At 46.0% G+C, this 24,505-nt stretch overlaps 1 protein-coding gene and 2 long non-coding RNA genes across 3 annotated transcripts; 2 read left to right on the top strand and 1 right to left on the bottom strand.

The window, feature by feature from the left end:
• The first annotated feature begins 1,405 nt into the window (after positions 1-1,405).
• On the top strand, positions 1,406-3,420 carry LOC135384064 (uncharacterized). Its single transcript, XR_010420227.1, has 3 exons — positions 1,406-1,465; positions 1,986-2,074; positions 3,259-3,420. It is a non-coding gene; the product is annotated as an uncharacterized LOC135384064 (long non-coding RNA).
• Positions 3,421-14,809: 11,389 nt separating this feature from the next.
• On the bottom strand, positions 14,810-18,131 carry LOC135384065 (short transient receptor potential channel 4-like). The gene is made up of 2 exons (XM_064613311.1): positions 17,630-18,131; positions 14,810-16,759 (listed from the first exon to the last, which is right to left on the bottom strand). Exons 1-2 carry the CDS (start codon positions 17,991-17,993, stop codon positions 14,934-14,936), a joined length of 2,190 nt encoding a protein of 729 aa, XP_064469381.1. The 5' UTR covers positions 17,994-18,131; the 3' UTR covers positions 14,810-14,933.
• A 3,605-nt stretch (positions 18,132-21,736) lies between these two features.
• LOC135384063 (uncharacterized) lies at positions 21,737-23,701 on the top strand. The gene is made up of 2 exons (XR_010420226.1): positions 21,737-21,910; positions 23,324-23,701. It is a non-coding gene; the product is annotated as an uncharacterized LOC135384063 (long non-coding RNA).
• The last annotated feature ends 804 nt before the right edge of the window (positions 23,702-24,505 follow it).

Below are 24,505 nucleotides of genomic sequence, written 5' to 3'. Positions count from 1 at the left end.
TCGAATATTGACGGGTTGTACTATCTACCAGTGTAATTGTGTGTGAATTCAGTATTATGTACTTGTGTAATCTATTAACGTTAATAATTGGTCATTGCTTTTTTGTTTACAATGGGCGAATCATTGCCCGTACTTCTAATGTAGTGCCCTACGTGAACCGAGAGTGTCTCTTCGTCCAACACCACGCGGCTATCCAACTGCTTCTTCTCACGTCTCTTGGTCCTCTCTTCGTTTTCCGTTCTTTTTTTTCTTAATAAACATATCCCCCCTCTCTCTCTTCGTTGTCTTGAACGAGCGTAAAAGTGATCCCCTGTGTAAAACAGATGCTGGACGGGCGTCCCAGTTACCGCGTGTTGAAACGATTGGTTGATACTATGACATCAGAGTCACACTGCAGGTACTTCGATTACACCTTTTCAGTAACGTCCCCGTAAAGACAGGCAGTCACGTGCGACGAGCGGCTCGCGCTGACCCTCGCAGAGGTTATTGAAATATCTTACTGCAGCCCTTGACAGTACACATCCTACATCTCGTCCGATGTCCCATCGTACAGTTGGCAATACAATACGCACAGTATAACTTCAGTAGTTTGTTGCAAATGTAAAACTTAAAAAAAAAAAGAAAGATAGAGGAAAGTGGTCGTCTCGCGCAGCCTCGACGTCAGAGTCCAGCTACGCTTGTGCAAATCGGCGAAACGTGGTGAACACAAGCTTTAAAAAAAATGTACATTTCAAAGAGGCCAAAACAGCCCGAAAAATCTCAAGGCCACACCCCTGATGATTAAAGTGTTCCAGAAATATATCCTGCATCGTTCCCGAATGGATCCGAGGAAGGGACTCAGTGGAGGGCAGGGCGGGGAAATGGGAGGGGATGTGTTGACAGAGCCCCGTGGGGTACAGGCAGAGAGCCGGCGAAGACATTCTCCCTCATGTACCTAGAAATACGTGGGTGAATCATTATTCTCTACCACCTAGAGACTCAGTCACCTCTGCGTGCGTTCAATGTATTATTGTAAAGTACTCAAATTATTGTAAAGTACTGCAGTGCATGAGGAATGGAATGTCCCGAGTCCTCGGGACATTCTATTGCGTTGAATCCACCACAATTCCGCTCTTGGTGCTTTGTGACGCATCACTGCTCAGTAATGTATACGTGTCATTATACGTGTTATAGGATAGGTCTGTGTTTTATAAGTTTTTTTCTTTTTGCGTGTGTTTGTAAAGATGTCCTGCTTTCGCACGTGGTTCATACATGTAAAAAAAGACCGAAGTCTAGTTACGTTCATTCGTGAGGCGGCTTCCGAAGCAGTGCTTTCTTCACAGTCCGCATAACACGATTTTCGTTGTGTCCTTTCTCTGACAGCGACATATTTGGTAATGCTGCTAAACAGGCCATGAACCTAGCTGACAAACTTACTGGCGATAGCAACACAAATGTGAACAACGAGGTTTACGTGAATCAACCGGTAAGTCGTGAAGGCGGAGGTAAGGGGGTTACTAGAAGGGTATTCAGACTGGTCACTTCGCTGGTGTTGGCCACTGAAAACTAGAAAGACAGAACACGAACGATCCCCATTAGTAAGGTATCATCAGCCTCAAAGTCTGGTAAGCAATTTCATGCACAGGGCAGGTCTTTGCAGGGCAGGGCAGGAGTTTGCAGACGTGTTGAACATTGTACGTGATTTGTCACCGTGGGCCACAGATGAGGAAAGACTTGATATTCTATGCAGTTGATTGACTAGCGATATGCGCAGAGTGACGTACCTGTTATTTAAAACATTTGCATGGCCCTAATAGCTAAGTTGTACTGTACCACAAAATGATTTTTTTATAATCTCATTCAGCATCGCCTGTATTTTATGTCGAAAACATTTTGTTGAATCCTCGTTAACGAGTTATTCCTTAGTAACCGATACGAAATCAGCTCTGATTGTTTGCACGCCAGTGAACGGGTGCTGTGTGATTGATTCATTTGCCTTTTCGCAGCCCGTTCAGGTTCACATAGTGCATCCGCCATGCGACCCAGGCAAATATTATGACGAAGGCAGAAGGAAATGTCGCAGGCTGCCCAAAAGGTATGAGCCGTCTTCCTCGTGTAAACTCTTAGAAAGAGGGGTGAAGCAGTTACACCGTTTAGGAGGTAGTATTTGCCGCATACGTTGTGCCTAAAAGGCTGCAAAGTTCTACCTGCTACCTCACTCTCTGCCACGAATGGTAGAGTTACCACTTCTGGGAGCTTAATCACTTATAGGCTAGGATCTAACGAAAGGCGGGACACTCGTCGAGAAGGGCACGTGATAAAACACGTGCACGGCGCTCTTCGCGCGATACGTGAAGGGCGTGGGATACGTCACGCGCATTGTGTCACGTGCCCATCTTTTTGAATTTCCCGCCCGCTTTTTTGAATTTCCCGCCGCTCGTTAGCTCATAACGACCGTAACGACGATGAAGCGATTAAGCCCCCTGATTCGGTGAGCGAGGGCGGCGTACGCCTTTTTGTAGCAATTTGGATATATGATAATTGCTTTTACAATCCTTTTACACCCTTTATCAGATGCTATGTTGACCTAGGTGGTAACCATAGAAGTTACCACTTTTTCACACCCTTATTTCTTTGAGTGTACTGCTTGCCATCGCATCAACTTAATGACATATTGTGTAAAGTAACAGTTCTAAGGCTGAAACACACAACACATGGACAGAGTGACATATTTCAATTAATGACACGGTACGCACGCTGTCATATCCCTTGACAGCACGGTCACACTGGTTATGCACACGTGCTTTAAAACATGTTTTGCCTGTGTATAAGCAGTGTGACCAGCACTGTATGATCAAATATGTTTAAGGGATGTTTGTTATACATGTTCGTCATACATGTATGACGGGATGCTCGTGTATAATGTATAACCAGTGTGACTCCGGCCTAAGCGTCACTGCAGAGCCACTTCGGCCGTTGAACGTAGGCTAGCCAGCATCAACAACGCACACTTGAACCTGCAGGCCGGAAACGCTGAATCCACAGAATCGATAACAGCTCCTCCTGGAATTCAACGTTGGGAGGAGGAATCTGCCAGCAAAAGTCCTCTGCGCAAGAGTGCTCTCTCAGATTAATCTCTCTCTCAGGGCTTTTCTTTTAGTCTCTTTCCCCTTATGATTTCAGATGGTAATTTGGCCAAATCACACACAACTTTCTTTTTTATTTACTCACAAGTGATGGCTTTTTTTATGTTTGACTTGAGATTTTCTTGTGTTTCAGTGCGGTTGGTGTGTGACCGTTCGTCGACATGTATGGGAAAATGCGGAAGAGGAGCACTGCGAAATTTTCTCGTTTCCAAAACAACAACTCAGAATTTTCAAACAAGAATAAGATATTTTCGTTATCAATATTCTATACTACTACTTGCTTTAAATCGTTATATTTGCCTCGAGATTTTTGTATATTCGTCGTCTACCGGTGTAACTTCGTTTCAGAAAAAAAAAAATACATCAAATTTTTACTGTGGGTGCACTCATTCCACAGGTTCCTCCAAGTACTCGTCTTGGGTTTCTGGTGTCATTGGATTCTCTAGCGCCTTCGGCAGTCGTCTTGGCCTTGTGAATATGATGACGAACAAAAATGCATGAGCTACTGTGGCCCACAATGACCGCCACCTAGATAGGGAAAGCCTGATCGCTTAAACGACGTGATGCTAAGAGTCCGCCCATAACGACCGTGTATTCGGTGACCATAGCGCATGGAATGCCATTAGTAGACACAGTTTGAAGCTGTGAAAGACGATTGGGCTGAAGCGCGCGTACCACATCACAGATCTGGCCAGGCAGCACACAATATTGTTCCCATATTGGCTGAGCATTGGGGACACGAGGACAATATGGGTCGGTTTAGCGAAGATTTTCCTCATATTGGCTCAAACAAGGCAATATGTGCCCCATATTGCCAAGTATGAGACAAGGTCATTAGACTTCTTAGCCAACGTTCTGCCATGGTACGAGCCAATATGGGGCAGACGTTGGCAATATGCGTTCTTAGTGTTCTTAGGTTCCAGCCATTAGGGGGTAAAGGTCAGGCAATATGGGCCCTATATTGCCTGTGTGCACCCCATATTGGCTGAAAATGCGCAAAATGAGACGAATCCGTATTGGGTATAGTGAAGTGCCATACTCAAGTCGTCGTTGCAACCAACAACTTCCCGCAGAGGATACACATTGTTCGAAACATTCACAAACTGGCAATCCCACTGCAACACGCACCATAACTGAGCTGGGACAGCTGGTGCAAACAGCCGCCATTTTGCTTCCCGATGCCAATCAGTCCTAGCTGCGGAATAAAACGAAACGACTCACAGCGTGGACTGTCAAGCGCCTTTCGCTACGCAGTATTGATGATGCCCTGCAAACAGCGAAAGTAGATGCTCATCATGAAATGGTATGCACTCAAATGACTGGCTTGGCATTAGAAATTGGACAGTGTGCTGGTTGTGCTTGAACCTCGTAGTTGGTTACAGTGTGTCAGCAACGAGTGGGCTTCGTATGCACAATGCACACTTGCATCAGATCGTGGAATGAGTGCTTTGTGTCAAATAAATGTTTCTGTTAGCCAAAAGTCGCTTTAGTTATGTTGAATAGTGAATAACGGCTGCTGCTGTGAAATTCAGTAGAAGTCGATGGTAGCCAGGACCAGCCGAAAGGCCAGCCAAACATTAAAGCTCCTGATCAGCCTGGTATGCATAACGTGTACAATGTCTTAATTCCATTGGTCGTGTGCCCAGGGTTTGTCTCTAAGCGGGGCTGTTGAAGCCTGCCTGTTCTTCGTTTTTCATGGCGAGATAGAATTGTTTTCATCACGCGATGCAACGTAGGTCAGTTAGAAGACCTGCACGAAACAATAAAAGGAATGAAAGACGAATGAACTCATATCACTTTTAGTGGTTTGTACGATATCGGGTAATGCCTTATTATTACACTGACTCATCATCGGCATTATCGCGGAAGAACTGACACAATACCGGTAAAATGGGCTTGCCCATGTAGATAACCCATATACTGGTGCTCTGGGGATCCTGCCCAAGTAGCAAACAATATTGGATCCATATGGGCTTGTCATTGGCGATACGGTCCAATATGGGTGCCGTTTCGCCAATATTGGGAAAATCCCTGCAATATGGGCCCCATATTGCCCGTGTACACCCTATATTGACTGAAAATGCAGAAAATGTGACTACTGCCTGACTGCCTGACTACTGCCTGAATGACTGACTGCCAAGACTGTCTTCTCTTTTGCTGCTCCTGCTGTCCCAGCGAAACCTAACTCTGTTGTTGACAAATTTTGTTGGCGGTATCCTCTGTAGGCTTGAGCTTTATGCGGGCTTCCCGCTGGTGGAGCGACGCCGGGACGGCCGGCCGCCGATCTCCGATTGCCGCGACGAAATTCACCAGCCACCGCTACGTCAGTGTAGCTGCTCCCCCATTGACAGAGGACCTTCCAGTCCCTGTCAAGAAGGGCTACCCAGCCTGCTGGCTTTGGATGACCCCCTTTTGCCCCAATCATGATAGGCCCGAGCAAACTGAAATTTCTCCTAATTGCATCGTCCCTTCCGGGAATCATCGTGAGGAGGTCCCGGACATCGGAGATCCCTTTAGCCTTGTATCCTACAGGAAGAGCGGGCCGCAAGGTGAATCCTAATGTGGTTGTAAAAGACATCCAGTCTGCTACACACGAGCAAGTCGACCACCATCGTGTAAATAACGACGGATTTATGTGCATTTTCGTGAAGACTGAGGGGGCAGTGTCCAACCTTCTAGCCCTTCGCACGGTCATGTTGAAGATGTCATTCCACCGTCATATGCGAAAAACCATCGTAAAATTGACGACGTCCATCTTCCCTACACCAAAGAGAGCATGGCTTATTTAGCCCTCATTTGAAAGTCAGGGTGTCGTATCAGCTCGCCAACAAGTCCGATTCGTTTCTCATGATGATCGCCACATCCCCTTGGGAAGTGTCATTCTGACGTTTCGGTCGAACCTGAAATTGCAACCGGTAGTTCACCTAGGACTTTCCATCAACAACCACTTGGAATTCTCAGTGAAATGTTTTCACTGCCAAAGGTTTGATCAGGTTTGGTCATCTTGTGCATGGCCTCAACGCTGCAAGATTTGTGCCGACCCGCACAAAATGAAAGGCTCGGCGGCAACCGAAGTGCGGTGACCCTCACGTTGTCTCGCATTCTCATTGCCCGTATAAGCGTGCTGCAATCCAGCGCTTCCAAGAGTCTGTTCTTCACCCAGTTCAGCCTATGAAAGACCATAATGTCTATGTTATTTGTATCACCCAGTGCTAGCGTTCCCATTTTCCTGTACTCAGTCCAGGGCCGACGTTGATTCGGCCATCTTTATGCGGTGATCGCGATAAGCCTGCAAGACTGTTTGATATCCACAGTACCCGGCCGTACCGGTGGGAAGACAGCGCCAGCTCGCCCACCTCCTGTACGTGAAGCGGCCATCCACCGGCCTCCCAAGTGACTTAAGCTGCTGTAGCCCGAAAGCCCTGGAAGGATGCAGCGCAGTGTATCGAGCGACGGTACTCCATTCTCAGCCTTTCTCCCACCTGTTTTAGCTGCACTCGAAGCGATTATAACCACTTTCCCTGTTGTTGTGTCTCTGCCTGTGGTTCTTGCTGCAGAAGGACGGCTCACCTCTCAACAAGGACAGCTTGTATAAAAGTACTACTGTGACGCAATGGAATGCAAGAAGCTGGCGTGCCAAGCCCCCTAACTTCAAGTCGTTTTTGCTCCCAACACTTGCATTCAGTGAAGCATACTGAAAAGACGTGTTCCGCCTCAGTGGGTACCAGCTACTTACGTACGGACAACCGGGCTTATCACTGACTGTGCTGTGGGTACGATATGATTTAACTACTGCCCTTTTCTGGGGACCACAGACTCCTTCCATCGATCATGTTGGCCGTAAAGTTCGTCTGGGCAACCTCGTAGTTACCGTTGTGAGCTTATATATTCCACCATAGGTTTCTGTTTCACTGCGGAACATCAGGAATATCTTCATTGGTCTACAATTGGTCTTACAAGTGGTTCATAGTTGGCCCATCGTTGTCCAACGGCCAGCTACCTCGACACCCCTGCCCATCGTTGCTGTTAATCAGTTCGCCGCCATCTAGCCGACTAGGGGCCGGCTTCTGCTGAGACTTGGATCTACAATCTCCCTGTGTTGACCCCGTGTCAGATAGGTCTGGCCCAAGGTTGGTGGTATTAAGTCCGGCCGAGTAATGGATAATTCCACTGGTCGATGTGGAGCCAGCACCCTAATCCGCGTGAGGGCAACGAAATCCGGCAAGCAGGCACAAAATCTGATCCACCACCGAAAAAAACAAAAAAACAATCGCGCTCAAGCCAAGATAATGACGGAAGTCGTGGTCCATATCGTACAAACTCGGCGAGCCTGCGACACTTGCTCTTGCTCGGCCTTGAAGATGCGGAAGTTACGACAATGCTGCGTTCGAGTTCCGGCAGAATCCGAGCATTCTTTGCGGAGCAAGAGCGAGTGCGAGAGGGAGCGAGTTGATCAGAAACGACCAGTGGAACACCGTTTCCCCGCCGCGGAGCAGAAAAAGCTGCTCCAAACGGACTAGTGGAATCCGCCATAAGGCCAATGTCAATCGCCAAACTTGGCCCCACCTTTCTTTGCGAACTCGGCACAACGACTTTTAGCTCGGAAGCCTACGTCGGCCCATCATTTTGCCGACGCTGTTTTTCCCCTTGGAAAGTACAGGCTATCCATTTCTAGAGCACACCAGCTTACATGCACACTTTTTGTGCGTTCTTGAAAGGTTGCATGCTCGTAGCACCTTCTGACTCAAAAGCGCGTCGCGCTTCCACGTGATTTCATTTTACACTGCATAATTACGCGGCTTTGCTTCCTCCTGATTCAATCGCCAGCTGCTTTGCTACCTGTACGGGTGTAGGTGCTGGCTTCTACACGAAGAGGTGTTTGACCTGTTCACACAGGTGGCGAGTTTCAAATTGGATTCTGGTGAGTAGCTATCTAAACGGGTACACTGAACTCGAAATACACTTTTTCTGTGATACAGCGCACACATCGTCCATTGACGAAGGTAAGTTAATACGAGCTAACGTTCAGACCGCGAACTTTTCGTTGTTTTGTGAGTTTTTCGTATGCGTTAGATAGGCTATCACTTTCTCATTCCCTTTGTTTGTGCTCAAATGGCAGGGGTGACTGTCATACCTAAGAATTTAGCTCTGAGTGACTCAAGCATACTGTTGCGACTCACGGCGGCTGCCACGCATTCTGTATCATCAACATCGAAGAGCTTTATTGGTTCTAGTAAAGTAACAAAAGTAAACACTGACGTGGTTCTTACGCAAATATAACGTGACCATACTCTTCCGACCACAAGGCGCGTCACATGCGGTGAGGTAGGAGCGTGCTGGTGTCAGTCAACAAATTGCTCTTTACTTCGTCTGTCCGCAGTTCCGTTATTTCATTTATTTATTTCCGCTGTAAACTCTTGCTTAAGACTTCGGACTTAAACGAGCACTCAGGTCACCCCCAGAATTTTTAGTTTATCGCTGGGGTGTATTCTGCAACAAACAAAATGAGAATCTGCTAAAGAACCACGTCTTGCAAGTGACCTACATGATTCGCGGAAGGAAGCTGTTCTATGCAGCTTGAAGAATGTCCTTTCTCGTGAAAAGAGTGCATCGCAGACCGAGAAGACGTCGTTACGTAATATGATCCCGGGGGAACATCACTCGTGACGTACAGTGGCACAGCTCAAACATGTGTAAGAGGCGCGTGAGCGAATTGTAAGGAGCACACTATAGAGGAGATGGTGTTCGTCCACACCAGCCCTCACCGGTGGGGATGAAAAACCCCAGCGGGATGATGTTTGTGGCCTGACGCTAGGACGGTGCCAGTAGAATTCGTTGGCATGCGGAGTGGCGCGCGGCAGGGGAGGCACGTCTTCATCGTGGTCCACGGGCCGCCACAAAAACAAAGTAAGAAGGCACGGGGACCATTCTACGTCACAGGAGAATCGTATCGGCCGTTCGCGGCTGCTTTCTCGGACTGTTCTTAGAAATTCGATTGCGCAGCTATAATACGCCGTAGCGCGACGATATTTTGCATGTTGACTCCTGATGTATAGCTTGATATATGAGGAAGGGTTTCGAGATTGCCACCTCATTGCTCCTACCCTGGGACGGTTTGTTAGCTCTGAATGTTCCATTTGCTAGACCGTAAAAAGATTCGAGAAGGACAAGAGAAAACTGAAAGCTCCTCCGATATTTAGCCCCATCTTTTTCTTTCTTTTCTTCTGTAGTCGACTTCAGAAAACCCCAGAGTGCTTAGCGCTGCTTTGAACTGTGGGAACTTGTGTATCGGCACGAAGGAAAAGGCCCCTGAACTCTTTCGATTTCTCCTCTCTCGGATCATAGTCCACGACGTGTCAAGGTCAGCGAAGATGAAACTTGAAGGTCTATTTTCTTTCCCCCGTGAGAATAAGCGCCCAGAATGCAACGCAGTGCAAGGAAGACTGAGATTTCCTGAAAGCGTCCATATTCGGGGTCCGCTGTGGCCAAAACCGGGACAAAATGCTATCCCACAAGTAAGCTGGTGGGGCATCGGGCGAGACTATACAACCGTGAAAGTACGAACGTCTCGTCACATTACGTAAATTAGTAATATGGTTCAGATATCCGCTGCGCATCGTCTGCGGAATCCGGCGCAAGTGTCGTATCATGTCAAGCTGTATGTGCACGGAATATCTTATCAGAATAGGGTACGTACGTCTATTTCCGTATATAGATATGGCTTTTATTGATTATGCTATATCTTACCTTCTTGTTATTTATCCAAATGATCTCTTCTTGCCATGTGAATAAAAGTACACGAAACTGAAAAAAGGAAAAAAAATCACCTGTAAACATGACACGCAAAGTGAAAAACGTGTGTTTCAATAACTGTGTATTGGCGAGTAACAAGTGTTATATCATCAGACCTGCTAGCGTCCACAAAAAAGAAAAAATAAAAACAAAGAAAGGGAGAAGAAGAAGAAAAAAACGGAAAGAGGGAAACCGCTGAGCGAAAATATAATGAGCATAAACCAAGTTGCGTCTTCGGCACCTCATTGGGTTTTAATGCAATGTCCATGTTGTTCGTTTCAGATCACCATGCATATTAGGTTTACAATATTGCTTTGCATGGCAGGCTTGGTTCACAAAGCAGAATCGATTACTGATTTGTTCGACAAAGCACTGTAAGTACGCTTTCATCATAATAATTAGTTGTGAGGAGGTCGGGCAGGATTATACAGGATATACAGGCGACATGATCCGCATGCGTCTTACAATGTTGGTAGGTGACGTCGGTTTCGCGGATTAGTGACGTAAGCACTCCGTCGTCCGCTACTTCCGCGGCAAATAGCTACTCGCTGTCACAATCGCGTGTGTGTACTGTATATCATGTTCCTGTTCCTATAGGAAACACAACAGACGCTAGAAAAGGATGGCCGTTGTACATTTAGGTACATAGATAGTATAGCGCAGGTTCATCGCTTGTCCCACATTCAATAAGCGCCCAGCAAAAAAAAAAAAAAAAAAGAAAAAAGAAACAATATAGAAACGAACTTGGCGGTGACGACAGACTATAAAAGTGATTCGTGTGCCGCAATTGCTGCAATGTTGCAAAATTTCGTGAGCGGCAATTTAGAAATCGCTGATACATAAAGTGATGAACAATATGACTACTTATAGGAGGACTTAGGGTGTGTAATATTTGTAAAAATGGGCATATTGCTTTGGTTTTACACGATCAGCAATGACCACTCAACGGACACTGACATTGGGCAGCGGAAGTTGTGTGAGATGTTGCTCCAATGAAATAACTTCTAGTGTCCTAATTTGCAGATTGTAGATGACACGGAACCACAGTGTATCATGGCCAATCCCTTCGTCATTGTATATTTTCGTCCTTTAATAAACCTTCATATGCCGCTATCATCAATTGAACATATTTTCACGTGACAAGATGAATGAATTACCGTCAGCAGCGATCCTATGTTATCATTCTGTTGAAGAGCTGCAAGATTTTACTGCAAACTTGCAGACTAACATCCACATGCGTAATTCGTCGCCACATTCAAGGCACTTTGTGCATGAGATGATTTGTGCACACAACACAAGCGCTACCATACTCAACCGCTCCTGATGCGTTTTACTCCATTAATAGATGTAAAATATCACAGTAGACCATTCTCTGCCTTTGCCAGACATCACAAAGTTGTTCCGCCCAAATACCATGCGTTGCATGGCTGTAATACACGCGTAGCACATTGCTCAGCGTTCGCTGCGCTGCACAAGTTTGCCCCAGAAGCGGCTCCTCCTCTCACCTTTCCTCCTTACTCGCGAAACCGACATCACTGACCAAATACATCCGCTGTTGATTCCTTGACACAAAAAGAGAAATAGAGAAAGTGCAGATACGCGTTGTGTTGTAGAATTGTCTTGCAATATCCCTCATGAGCTTTTTATCCCGACAGCGGCTTCGCCAACGGACTGACTGACAGTGTGGCGAACTCAGTTTTAAATATGGCGAACTCAGCTACGAGCAACAGTGCCGCAAAAGTCAACAATGATATTCGCATCGATGCCCAGGTAAGACTGTCGCAAAAAAAAAAAAAAAGGCTCCGCTTCATAAGATTCTCAAATTACGAAGTGGACTGACAATTTTCTAATTTAATTCTAATTTTCTAATAATTTAATTCCCCGCTTCACCACCAGCAACCACCACCACCACCACCATTCATCATCTCACAATAAAGTTGTTGTTATTGCTCTAAATGTGTCGATTGCACGGTGGCATTGATGTGTATGAAATTTCTACAGAAGCGCTACCAGCTGCAACGTAAGTGGGCTCCCGTCAGCATCAACGCTATAATGTGAAGAACCTGACTCTGGGCACAAATAGAGGGACAGGACAACAACACGACCGAAACCAGCAAAAGTTTAATTTTCGAATTTCGTACAGATGACTCATGAGAAAACGAGGAGGAAAAATTTCACGAGCCATGTCGACGGTGGTCATGTCTGTGTGGTGAAACGTCTGGTACAGAGCCCCGACGGACCGGATTCTTGTCCGCTGAAGGAAGGTGTTCCTACGCGAAAGTTTTTCACGCCTACTCACGATTCCAGAGAAGCCGTGGCCACCTGGCAGCGACTTCGAAAAGCTGCGAGTGGACGTCTGAGCGCGCGTCCGGACAGGGAAGCTGTATGGCGGTACAGGTTTCTCTTGCTTGTGAACAGAATGCCGGCAACAAAGAATGTACCGAAATCGAAAAGAGGAATGTTGCACTTCTCAGCCTGTTGGAAATACCTCAAGCTTTCTTTTAATAGTTTCCTAATGACGAATACCAGAACGGAAGTCCGATGTGTCGACCCATTGCGCGAGTTTCCTGATCAACTCTGTCACTACTATTTTATCTTAATATTAATCTTAGTAATACCGTACGAGGAACCGGCATTTGTTGGCATGTATGCATTTTCAGACCTCATGCAAAGTAAGCAATATCACCTTACTAATGCCGCGTAGCCGAGCATCCTATTGATGGTCTGTGGGAGAAAAACCTTATGTCTGGTGCCGCACACGTATCAACGAATGACTCGCAAATATAAAAATATCACACCTAGTGTTGTGTGAATACCAAGAGCAGTGCAGAAAACGAATGCTTCACTTTGCTAGAGCATCTCTTGCAGCGCTCTGACGTTCGCCGCGCGGCACATGGCATATTAAATAGTTGCACATGTATGGTGTTAAGTAAAGACACGGTATGAGATATACGCGTGCGTGCCAAGGGTTTTCAAAACATGCATTGTTCACGTGTACCTTCGGCATACCGTCAGTTCTGCAAACATCAGAGTCACAGCTAACGTCATATGAGCATGTTTTGTAATCACCTCACCAAACAAAGAAGTGTCCTCGTGATCTCTTGCAAAAGCCCGTCTGCTCGGTAACTTGTGCATTATATTTTTTTTAGAATTCCTTGTGTACCGAGCTATGCATTTTGGCCCGAAAGAAATCACGATCACGATCACCTGAAAAGGCGAGCGTGAGGCTGAAGCCAGCTCAGGCTCAGGCTTATATGGCGCATGATCGCTGCGCACCATGAGCGCGATACTGGATCGAACTCATCCTCGCCGCCACGGTTTATCGCAATCACAACGTCGAACGAATGGGTTGAGCGCGCGTGTTGCGATCACCATGAGGGCCATTGCATGAGTGCGATCACGGTATCAGGCAAAGGCCGTTCGTGTGATATTGCCAACCTGCGAAGTTGGCAATATGTAATGTAAAATAATGTAAAAAAACAATTTCCTTCCTTCCTTCCTTTCATAATTTAAGCAATGCGCCAGAAAGCGCTAACATCGACACTAACAATAATAACACATCGTAACTTCAGCAATAGTACAAGGTAAGTGCAATAGCAAGTAAGGAAGTCCAATGCAAGGAACAAAGTACAAGGAGACGAAAGAGCAATTCCACATAAATACTACATCAGGCACACGTAAGCCTGTATTTTTGTTCTATTTCAGTTTTATAAGATATTTTTTGTTAATGGTTTTTGTGCACGTACAGGAGACGATACATGCGTTGCAGTGTTGAATACATTTCTTTGAAGATCTTTTACATCCAGATCGTTTCGCCAAGCGCAAAGGCAGACGTTCGGCGGCATACCGTTGAGGCAGCGTGAAGGTCTTTATTAATCGCATTGTTTATAACTTGCATTTAAATTTATATTCTTGCTTCCACATATGCACGGAAAATCAAGTAGCAAGCTGCTCCCTTGAAGGGTGGCATAGCGTCATCTTCTTGTGCGTCCTGGAGCAAATGACGCCTTTTCTCCGTCCAGCTAGCTTTCCTAATTCTACGTTGTTCTCTCATATCTAGTTCTTTTTTTTATGGCTACACTACGCTCTCCCTCGTATTTGCTATGTAGCTAGGAAGTTAAAACAACCTTTGACTGCATCTTTCTCGAATGTACATCTCATACCAAAACCTCCACGCCAAAATATGCATATCCCTTGCGAAAGCGTGCTCCTGCGCTTTACAAAAAGGATCGAGAAGTTGAGATCCTACTGTTCTGGCATGCACTGGAGAAGTACCACATTGATAGTAACACGTGGGGCATCACTACGTTTTTTCTTCTCTTTTTTTTATGCTAACAATTCGTCTTTTATATCGTTTTCTCCAGGCACCTCATGTCATCGTGGTACCACCGCTATGCACCCGGGGCAGAAGTTGGGATGCAAACTTAGGAAGATGCGTTGGATGATGGAAATGCATTCGTCGCACGCTTAAATGCACAGAAATGAATAAACCTAACGCTTACACATTATGGCATCATGCGACAGTTAATCCTTGTTTAAATCAAATGACAACGCCGATGATAGCCTCTTATTGGGACAGAAGGACAGGCGCTCTGGTATGCGTACTTCGCAGTGTCCCTTGGAGAACTTGAGTTCAATGCAAAGTTCAGTGGAAATGAAATCATGATAATGGAGGGTAAGCAGCCAGGCCTGGTGCTACACAGAGTAAGTATTTATATGGGAGCCGATGTCAGTTGCCAGATGAAATGCCTGTGATTTTCGTCAAGCATGCCACGACGTGTAAGATATACTACTGAATAGTTTTGAAAGCGCGATGCTGTCTTTGAACTAGATAGGGCGTTCTTTACTCGTAGGTTTCACCTCGCCTTTGTTTCTGTAACTAATCATAAATGTGAGCTAACGACGTTTATTAATTACATTCATCCACACCATTCAACATATAAATTGAAATATCTGTTACGCTTACGATACCAAGAAGGAACATACATGTTGCGCTTGTCTACTGTTCGACGATTTTCAGTCAATCAGTACGACGTCACCATGAGCCAAATATCTTTGCACCAGGAGCTGTATGACGTCGCTGTATCGTGTCCCTGGAGCTTCTGTCAAAACCGTGTATTGTTTGCGCTTCATGCATTCAGCTAAAACGAATGGCAATTGCAGGAACAAGAACGGGCTCGGCGTAACGACGGCCTCGTTCATGTAATGCAACCACAGTTCCGTCCTGTAGAACTTCCAATACAGCTCTGCGTTGTCCACAATCTTCTGGAAGGTCCCTGTTACAATAGCTATCAAGGAATTAATCAGAGCAACTAGCATAATCAGTTGGTAAACACAGTACAGTGTTCCTCCTACGCACTGTGTAAACGTGTGGTCGTTGGCGGTACCATCGTCCTTATTCGAAACGACGACGTCCGCTTCGTTCCCAGCAGCGATTCCAAGCATTCTGAAGAAGAGTGTCCGCATGGCCATTCCGAACGTCGTGAAAGCCGGGCTCTGAGTCACCACATTGCCGTCCTTGTCAACCCTCTTCATACCGCTATAGGGTTCATACATTCGAGTCAGCCCGAAGGCAAACGACATCATGACGCAGATGCAGAAAACCATGAACCAGAATATCTCTACGATCATGCAAGACAGCGATACTTGTAGTGGGCCCAGCTTAGCACTTTCTTTGAAGAAGAACATGAGTCTGAAGACAGTGAATACAGATGAGAGGGCAAACACGGCTTCGTGGATCAGCGTTGGATCTAGGCTTGTCCACTCGTTCCGCGGGGGAACCTTTCCTTCACTGGGGTCCTGTATGATATCTACCCAAGCAATGATCCAAAATGCGAACGTCAGGAGGAACAGGAATATGGTGACGGTGTCGTACCAATGCCACATCGATTTTATGTATCTCTTCGTACCCACTCTGGTGACGTGTATGACTTCTTCGGCAATGTATCCCGCGACCCAGACGACAAGCAGCCACTCCAGACCCGTGTTTGGTGGCCCTCTTGAGCTCCTGCTCCTGTCCAGGGTGATCTCTAAGTATACAAACAAGACGAATAGTAGCCTCGACGCAAATGCGTTGAGGTACTTGCTCACGGGACTTGACCAGTGTTTTGCCACAGCGGTTGCCGGTCTTACGTTGATCCATATTGCGATAAAAGGAAGCAGAAGAAATCTACTGATAAGGTGAACACACTTGATTCGGAACGGGATGCGGTTCCAGGCTTGAAATTCACCTTCCCATGCTAATCGAAGAACTTGCTGAACATAACTATGGGTAACGAATTCTCTCTCGCTCCATTCTAATGCGAGAATGACTCTAGGGAAAATTAGGTTACCTTTGTCTCCAAGGCCAGCTTTTTCTTCAAGGATTATTCTGACTTCCTCCGTTGTTCGACACTGGTCCAGTAACTTGTTGGTAAACGCTTTAAGTTTCTGCAGTTCATTTCCGTATTCAACCCGAAATTCTTCTTCGGCTTCCGCTGCTTCTTTCATGCATTTGCCATAGACGAAGATGTCCAGGAAGGGATCAGACGATGTTTGCAGGAGGTAATGCGGGCTGCACAAGGCTTTATACGCATTTAGGTTAACCGTAGATAAGTTGACACCTTCAGTTCTCATAATCTTAATACAGTTTGCACACATACAGGATGACCTGTGGGGAATCGGCACCCTATGGCCACGACTCAGGAACAACCTAATGAGGGACCAGTGCCCTAGTTGCGCTGCAAGTATCATTGGTGTAATATCAGACGTGTAAAGCCTGCTGGAGAGGTAGCCTCGTTTCTCGAAAGTTTCGTCGGCTTTTTCGAGCACGTCCAGAATATACTGCACGATGGGCTGGTTCGCTGTAAACGAATGCAGGGCAGTGTTATTTGAACGGAACCTAGGAATTACATCGGAGTACATAAAATCACGTTACACACAACGGATATATTCCAGGTCTGTGAGAATATTCGGACACGTATTTTGTAAACCGACGCGAATACTTCCGCATTCAATTCTATTTCAGAATCTAATATGGAATTCTACATTAGAATTTTGAATCGAAGTGATAGCTACCCCAAACGCAACATGGTCGATAGTTCCCACCTGAACCCGTAGCGAGAGGACAAAGAGAGCGTGTTGGTTAAACGTATACATGATGAAAGAATGCTGTTGTTCGTCCGAGTTGTCTTTGCGTTCTTTCACGATGAACCCGTAAGCCTGAAAACGCCGCCACAGATATGCAGAAGGTATGCATCAAAGTCAGTGATCCAGGCAGGCACCATTAGTGCACCAGGACTATTAGTACAAGACCACCATAGTAAAGCCTCATCTCAAATAGCGGCTTATGAGCGAAAGAAATGTGTGCTTGGACGTGTCAACGTAGGATTCAATGCTTTGAAACCTGCTTACGAGTTCGAAAGCAGAAATAATAAATAGTTACAGACCGAAGAGCTTAAGCTCACGAAGCACGCCGCAGCGAAGAACGCCCACGGTCACAAAGTGACAATGCTAGTGTTGCTCGCATATTTAGTAACAATCGGAGTGTGCGCTACGTGGGTTCATGTGCCATTTGTTTCGCGGAAAAAGTAACACAAACGAAGAATACCGACACATTTATGACGACACCCACATTCGGGAAGTACTTTCCACGAAAAATACTTAGGAAGCAAATGAAGGCACTGAGAAAATCAGGTATAGCAATATGAATGACTATGATGTATTTTCGTCACCTGTTTGCACAGCGTACAAGATTGTGTCCTTCGCCCTCGCTCCAGAAGACACCAAAAAGCGAATCATGGGCAAGTCTTCGTTTTTGACAGCCAGATGTAGTACAGTGTACCCTTGGCAGTTTATGCAGTTGACGTTGATACCTGGTCTCTCACGAAAGAAGGCTTCTACCTTTTTCACATTTCCCGACTGTACCAAGTCAAATAACCGAGATTCTGCCTCGTCCAGTTCTGGCAGTTCAACAGGCGTCGCTGTTTCTTGAGCAGAAAGGGAGGTCTTGCTCTCAACCTCCCGTGGTTTCTCATCGACAACGCCGGTACCAGCCAGTGCATGAAGTATCTTCTTCCCTGGCTTTTGAGACGACATATTCACGACGTACTGCTATAGGATACCTTATTCTATTATATATATGTTCGAGGCACCTGCATGCCTTGGTTCACCTGCAACGTCTTCTTCCTTACATTTTGGAACTTCTTTTGTCTGTTACAAAGAACAGGTGACTTCAGAAGTACGCGGTTGTAGCTTGACTTCTACCTTGGCAGTAGCGACTAGGGCCAGGACATGAGTCTGTTTTTTTAGTTTATTTAATAGTCGCGTTTCTGCTACTCAACGCATTTTCTTCTGATATGCTTGCAATACTGCAAGTGCTGTGGGTACGAGCACCAGAATAAATGTAGAGTGAACTTTTCCGTCGTCGCACTCGAAAATCTGGAATCCGGTGTGTACGGGGTCGTGGCACCCTTCCCTATTCCTGTCGTCGGGTAGAGTTTCACAACTTATCTTCGGTACGCTATGTAGGTACGCTTCGGTACACCCCCACCCCCTCCGTCAAGAAAATCCTGTATCCTTCCATGTTTGGACGAACACTTCGTAGACACTTTGGTCACTATGCAAGAGTTAGACGATAAAACAACTCTTACTGAGATATGACGTTAGAACTCCTTACTGACAAATATCAACAGAGATGCTACACATCCAACTGCCATTTGGTCCAGCTCACAACCACCAACGTATGTAGAATCCTCCTTCGTTCCTGATGATCCAATCACGTATTTCGAAACTATCACAAACATTGCAACAGCCACGCGGTCCGTCAACTCACACCAAGAACGTACGTTATATTCAACGGAATTTGTTAGTGGCTCTTCGTTTCCAAGTCAGTGGAACTACCAATTTTACTATATATATTGCATAAACCAGACAACTATATTTTGATGATGATGATTGGGATGTTTCACCACCATAGGCAATTGTATACCAGACAGACAAAGTAAACTGCTTTGCAGTGCAGTGAATCTGTGAATCTGCTATCGAGACGAAATGGCTTACGCCAGTAACACACAGGGAACCATTAAATTTTCGACACTTCCCGCAATGTACAATACTTCACGTGGGACGGACCTAACAACGCACATGAGACAATTGATGTTCTGAGGCTGGAACACACAGAAGGGACAAATACATACAAGGCTTTGTATGTATTTGTCCCTTCTGTGTGTCTCATGTCTCATGTTCAACTCATGCCGCTTGCGTCGATCCCGTCGTATGAATGTGTGTATGAGTGAGAAAAATGTAAGAGCGAAACGGGGGTTGAGTGAGAGAGACTGGTGGTTTGTCCCTCCAGATGACGCACCCTTGGAAGCCGCTGGCGAGACGTGTTAGCTTAGCTCAATTTGTAGAGCCCTGGACCGGTAACCCAGAAGATGTGGGTTCGAGTCCTACAGCTGGCTAACCTTTTCAGTGACTTGCATCTTTGATCTTTAACAACGCACACCTTGTAGCCTCTTGTAACCACGCGGTATCTACAAAATAACAAACTGCGCGTTTCAGAACTAGAACAGATAATTTACGTGTAACTAAGCTGCTGCCCTGAGCTCACGGAGGTTATGGACGACGTGTTACCAAGATGATCAAGTTGACGCAATGTGCTAACTGAGCTAACGTAATGAAGAGCCCCTTTGCTCTTCATTACCGTTGAGGTAAACCGACACTTACCACTCCACAGATCCTGATCGGTTTCGCTGAGACACAGTTGGCGATGGACTACAACTAGCATCTGTGCCATGAGCTTCCGGGATAAGAGAACATAGGGAAGGATGAGGATGCCATCAGGCCGGACAACGACTTCAAAATCACTTTCAGACTCAAAACTCGAAGCGGATATCCTGAACACGGACGTGACGCGCGAAAGGCAGCTAGAAGGGGCACCGACGCCGTTGCCAGGAATCCCGCCCTTTCCACATCATGGCATCATTGGAATTTGTATTTCTCGAGATGACGCAACCAGCCTTCGCGTCATCGAAACTAGAGAAGACTCTCCGGATCTTTGAAAATTTGGTAAAAATTGATCATGTCGGGAAACCGCAGTCATATCTTGCATCTCTTGTGCATGCATTTTCAGTTCGGAAAGAACATGCATTAGCATTAAAACTTGAAACCCCTTGGGAACTCCCCTTTACAACGCTACACATCCCTTCAACGACCCTTCAGAAACGTTATACAAGCCTTCACGCGACCTTACACAACGCTAACGCAAGACAGCATCCGCAGCCAAACGAGCATTTCGAGCTTCCTCCGACTCAGCTTGACGGCGCCTTCCTTCCTTCTTTCGCCGGTGCTCCTACGCACAGGGCGCCACCACGCTGACATTTCCGAACTTGTCGACCACCACGGCTACACAGGCCGGCGCGCAGCGTCGCCCATTCTCCACGCGCCCTCTCCTTCCCTCTCCACTCACCGCGCATGCGCGCCGGGTCGTGGCTACAGACATGCCACGCCGCGATTCTTGCGTACCGAGGACTCTAATGCTAACGCAATAGTAAAAAAACCGTCGACATCTTGACCATATAGTGACACTTTAAAGCATAGGATTGCTGCTCCGGTATGGAAAAAAGATGCGAATGCGGTAACACAACAGAACCGCTGGGTACAACACTGTGCAGCATTGTCACCGTTGCAACATTGTCGAACACTTGTACACGCTTCGTGAGCTGCTGCCAATGCACCAACACAAACGCTGAACTTGTGGCCTACTGTCATCTTTTTAGCTCGCTGATGAGTTATCTCAAAGCGGCTGAAGGACATCTGAGGGAAGACACCAGGACGAATGCTGATGGTGCAGACAGGTACAGAGTATCCCTATGCTTTGGTGTCACACCCGCTCATGAAGCTTGATATTGTACGTATGCGGATGGGCCCTACAATGTGGCTTGAACTTCCTGAACCAGTCCTGAATAACTAGTCAATCATGATCAATATAGCGAACTGCCTTTTTTCGCGGAGGTCACATAGTGTATCTCTCTTTTATTTCTTCCCAGTCCCGGTTTGCGTATAGCAACGAGGTAGATAGTGTATTTAATGTGTACTGAACGTTGCAGGCTTCAGTTGTTTTAAATTTCTAACTTATACCTCTATCTGGCTATATATCTCCAGTGGCTTAAAAACTCAAGCACGCACCCACATTACATAGCCGTATATAATCCCGTCACGCCTATTTAAATGGATATCACGCTACCTATACCGACACATTCGGTAATCGGTACCTGGACCTAACCGTCATATAGTTGCACACGATACTCTAGTGACAATTGGACTGAACTGGATGTGAAGGCACGTTCTTCTCATCTGAAGTAACATAATACGTGATGGCCATAATGACGCTATTCCAAATAATATAATGGTGCAACATTTCCGCGCTGAAAGCTCCAAACAAGGATAATGCAAAGTCAAACAAGAGCGGGTATACACATTCCGTGCAAGGTCTGCATGTTTCCAGACTCCGAGGTTGAACAAAGTTAAAATCTGGGCAGGTTGATAATGCCTCTTCAAATCGATAAAACCCCAGTGCTGGGTACAGTATAAGTCTGCTGAGTGCAGTCCCTGTTTGTCTTCTCTCTTATCGTTGTTTGTCCTTTTCTACTCACCACTAGGGTTTTATCGATTTTTAAATCTGGACTCACCGTGCCCAATATCGTTGACTGGTTGATTAGCGTATGTAATTTGTAATTAAATTATTTAATGTAATCAAATGATTCATGCTTCACCATCATCATCATTCATCATCAAATCATTCATGCTCGTCATTCATTTTGCCTTATCTCGCGGGCCTGTCATTTATTTTTTGTCTACGCGCATTTTGTAAGTGTACAATCGTACAAAGATATGTCTATGGTCAGCATATATGAGGAAGAAGAAGTGACGCTTTGTCATTCCGTCAAGGTGGAACCATGAACTGCAACGGGAGCTACACTACAACTTTCGCAGTTTGCCTTAAAGTGCTGCAGGTAGTGTGCTCAGATTTTTGTTATAGTAGTGGTAGTTGTACTGTTATAACGCTCCGCCTTAATTAGGACGCGTTCGAAATCGCGCAGAAACGTTTGAAATTTAGTGAAGTTTCCCCCTTGATTGACCTCAGCCTGTACGTAGGGCATCACGGGTTAAAAGGGCTAAAATCAAAGACTAGAAGGCAAACAAAACACACACACACAGGTACGGCACTGAAAAGGGAAGGGCTGTGTTAGTAACCCCTTCATTTATTCATTGACCTTTCCGGCAGAGAATTTCTGAGGCCTTTTATGCGTGTTGTTCGTGTTCGTTGTTGTTTGTTCAACATTACATTTCATCGCGTTACCGCCAGCAATCGGGAAGGGTACCGCACCTGGCGGTAAAACGCGTCACCATTCATGGTTTAAATAAAGTTGTTTTTGTGTGTGTGTGTGTGTGGATTCATTTTTAATTTTTTGTTAGTGCGCTAACTCTCCCTTCTCGTTTTTGGTTTTAGCCCCCTTAATCCTTCATTGATCGACTTAATAGATGGGCGTTCCAAATGTATGCACAAACTGAATCCCCTCATATGATGAATGAATCCATTCTTCACCTCAATAGAACCGCAATAGAAACATCAGCCGCAATAGAATCTCTGCTAGAGATGGGACGTATCCAGAATTTTTCCGAATCCGAATCCAAGGAAGGTTCTGCGGATCCCCGGATCTTACGAATCTCGAATCCTTTCCTAAAAAAAAAAGAGAAAAAGAAAAAGTTGAAAAAGACAGGGGAAAAACACCTCTACTGAACAGTATTTTGAAGCAGAATATGATATATTTGTTTAATGAAAAACGAACCGAATAATAGTTCACTTTCACGAGGAAACATACTCATACAGTTCTTAAATGTAATTTATTTAGCGTGTTGTCGATTGACTACAGGAAATACATAAATTCTCGAATCTGCATTGTTTCCGTAAAACTACGAAACAGTCAAAAGCAAAACCGTGCTACTTTTAAACTAGTAATGTAAGAGTGTCTGCCTCAACTCTTTCATTCCACAGCGATCTAAACAGACATAAAAGAAAACATTCGGCGGCCAATCAGGCTTTCAGCGGACTCCGCAGGCGCTAGTTTTTAAAAAAACGAACAAACGTGGTTGCTGGACTCGAAGGATTCGATTCGCTGTTTGGGCACTGAGATTCGGATTCCCAAATCTCGAATCCCTACCCAGGATTCGAGGATTCGCGGATTCGGTTGGCAATATCCCTAATCCCTACTATACCGCCATTTTACTTATCCGCGAATATTTTACTCCCCGCTGAGCAGTTCGCGATTATTTTTCTTAAGCCTTCTCCGTTCGTGTTCTGCGCGTGGAATTTCTTGCGAAAGTTTTATTTGTACTGTGCTTACGCCCTTCTCCTATTCTTCCAGGTGATTCTCTCCCTGCTATCACTTTGGTTTCTGGGAGTAACTCACTTTCATTTCGACACCGCTCTTATCACGCTGAACTTTCACGCTTTCCTGCTGTTCATGGTGAACGGGTGCTTCGGTATCACCAGCGTTGTGCTGCTTGTATCCCTGGCAATCCGAAGCAGCGACGTGCCTTATTCCTTGCTCTACAGTATACATTCTGTTGTAGCCCTCATCTACAACGTTCTCGCAGGCCTGACATACATCGGCTTCGAGAAGGCGGTCCATGGTTCTGCCTTTGGTCACATCGCCGCTGGTCTCACTACACTGAATGGTTTGACCTGCTTAGCAGAAGTCATTCCCCTCATCCCACAGGCTAATTAAAGCTCTCACTCTGCAGTCAGGGTTATGCGCCATGTTCTGAAAATAATTGTATGCCGGATTTATAACAATGAGAGACAAGATGGCCTCTGCAACGAGGGCGCGAAGAAGAAAAGGGGAATTACAGGACGGTTACAGCTCGTGTAACGCGAAGTTCAGCGTCAGCTGTGCGTGTGGTGAAATGAGGCCGGATGAAAGTGTGTGGACAAATTTATTGAAGCGTGATGAGTATTGATTTGTGGTCACTGAAATAGCTGGCGAGGTGAGTGGTTTCCTGCATGAGGGGGCTGGGGGGGGGGGTGTGAGCCATGTCTAGTTGTGGGTTGGCGGATGTCGGCGCACAGCGTGAGGTCCAGTTGTTCGGACGTATCACTGAAACGTCCACGTTGATGTCTCCGACGAAGCTGCACGGCACAAATTTCTCTGACGTCTCCACGAAGGGTGACTTCAAGTGTTGTAGCCAGTACTCGGACACGCAGGTAAATGGCAACTCCGGCCGCACTACGTTCGTGCTCCCTATCTCTCTCTCTCTCTCTCTCGGCGCTTGGCCTGCCCGGCGGCCACTTGTTCAGATGTTTTCACAGTCTTGGGCGAACCCATCATAGTGGTGGCAGGAACCCCCCACACACGCGTGAATGGGTTCTCTCGTTTCCGGGCTCTTATCGTGTACGCTTTCGGCTATATCCGGTGATACCAACGATAGCGGTTTTCCTCCTTGCCCCAACATGTATCGACGCGTCGACGACGACGACAAAGATCTCGGGGAAAATATGCACTATACAGCTGACGGTCTAAAACTGACGTACTTTAGTCTTTATCTCA

The sequence above is a fragment of the Ornithodoros turicata genome, chromosome 2 (genome assembly GCF_037126465.1).
Source record: "Ornithodoros turicata isolate Travis chromosome 2, ASM3712646v1, whole genome shotgun sequence".
Lineage (NCBI taxonomy): Eukaryota > Metazoa > Arthropoda > Arachnida > Ixodida > Argasidae > Ornithodoros > Ornithodoros turicata.
This window is presented reverse-complemented; position numbering and strand designations above follow the sequence as displayed.

Excerpts from the sequence above, each read along its gene's own strand:
- LOC135384065 (XM_064613311.1), bottom strand. The coding sequence starts at position 17,993 with ATGTCGTCTCAAAAGCCAGGGAAGAAGATACTTCATGCACTGGCTGGT. Across the intron at positions 16,760-17,629 it reads CTTGTACGCTGTGCAAACAG|CGAACCAGCCCATCGTGCAG; the intron begins GTGACGAAAATA and ends ATTCGTTTACAG.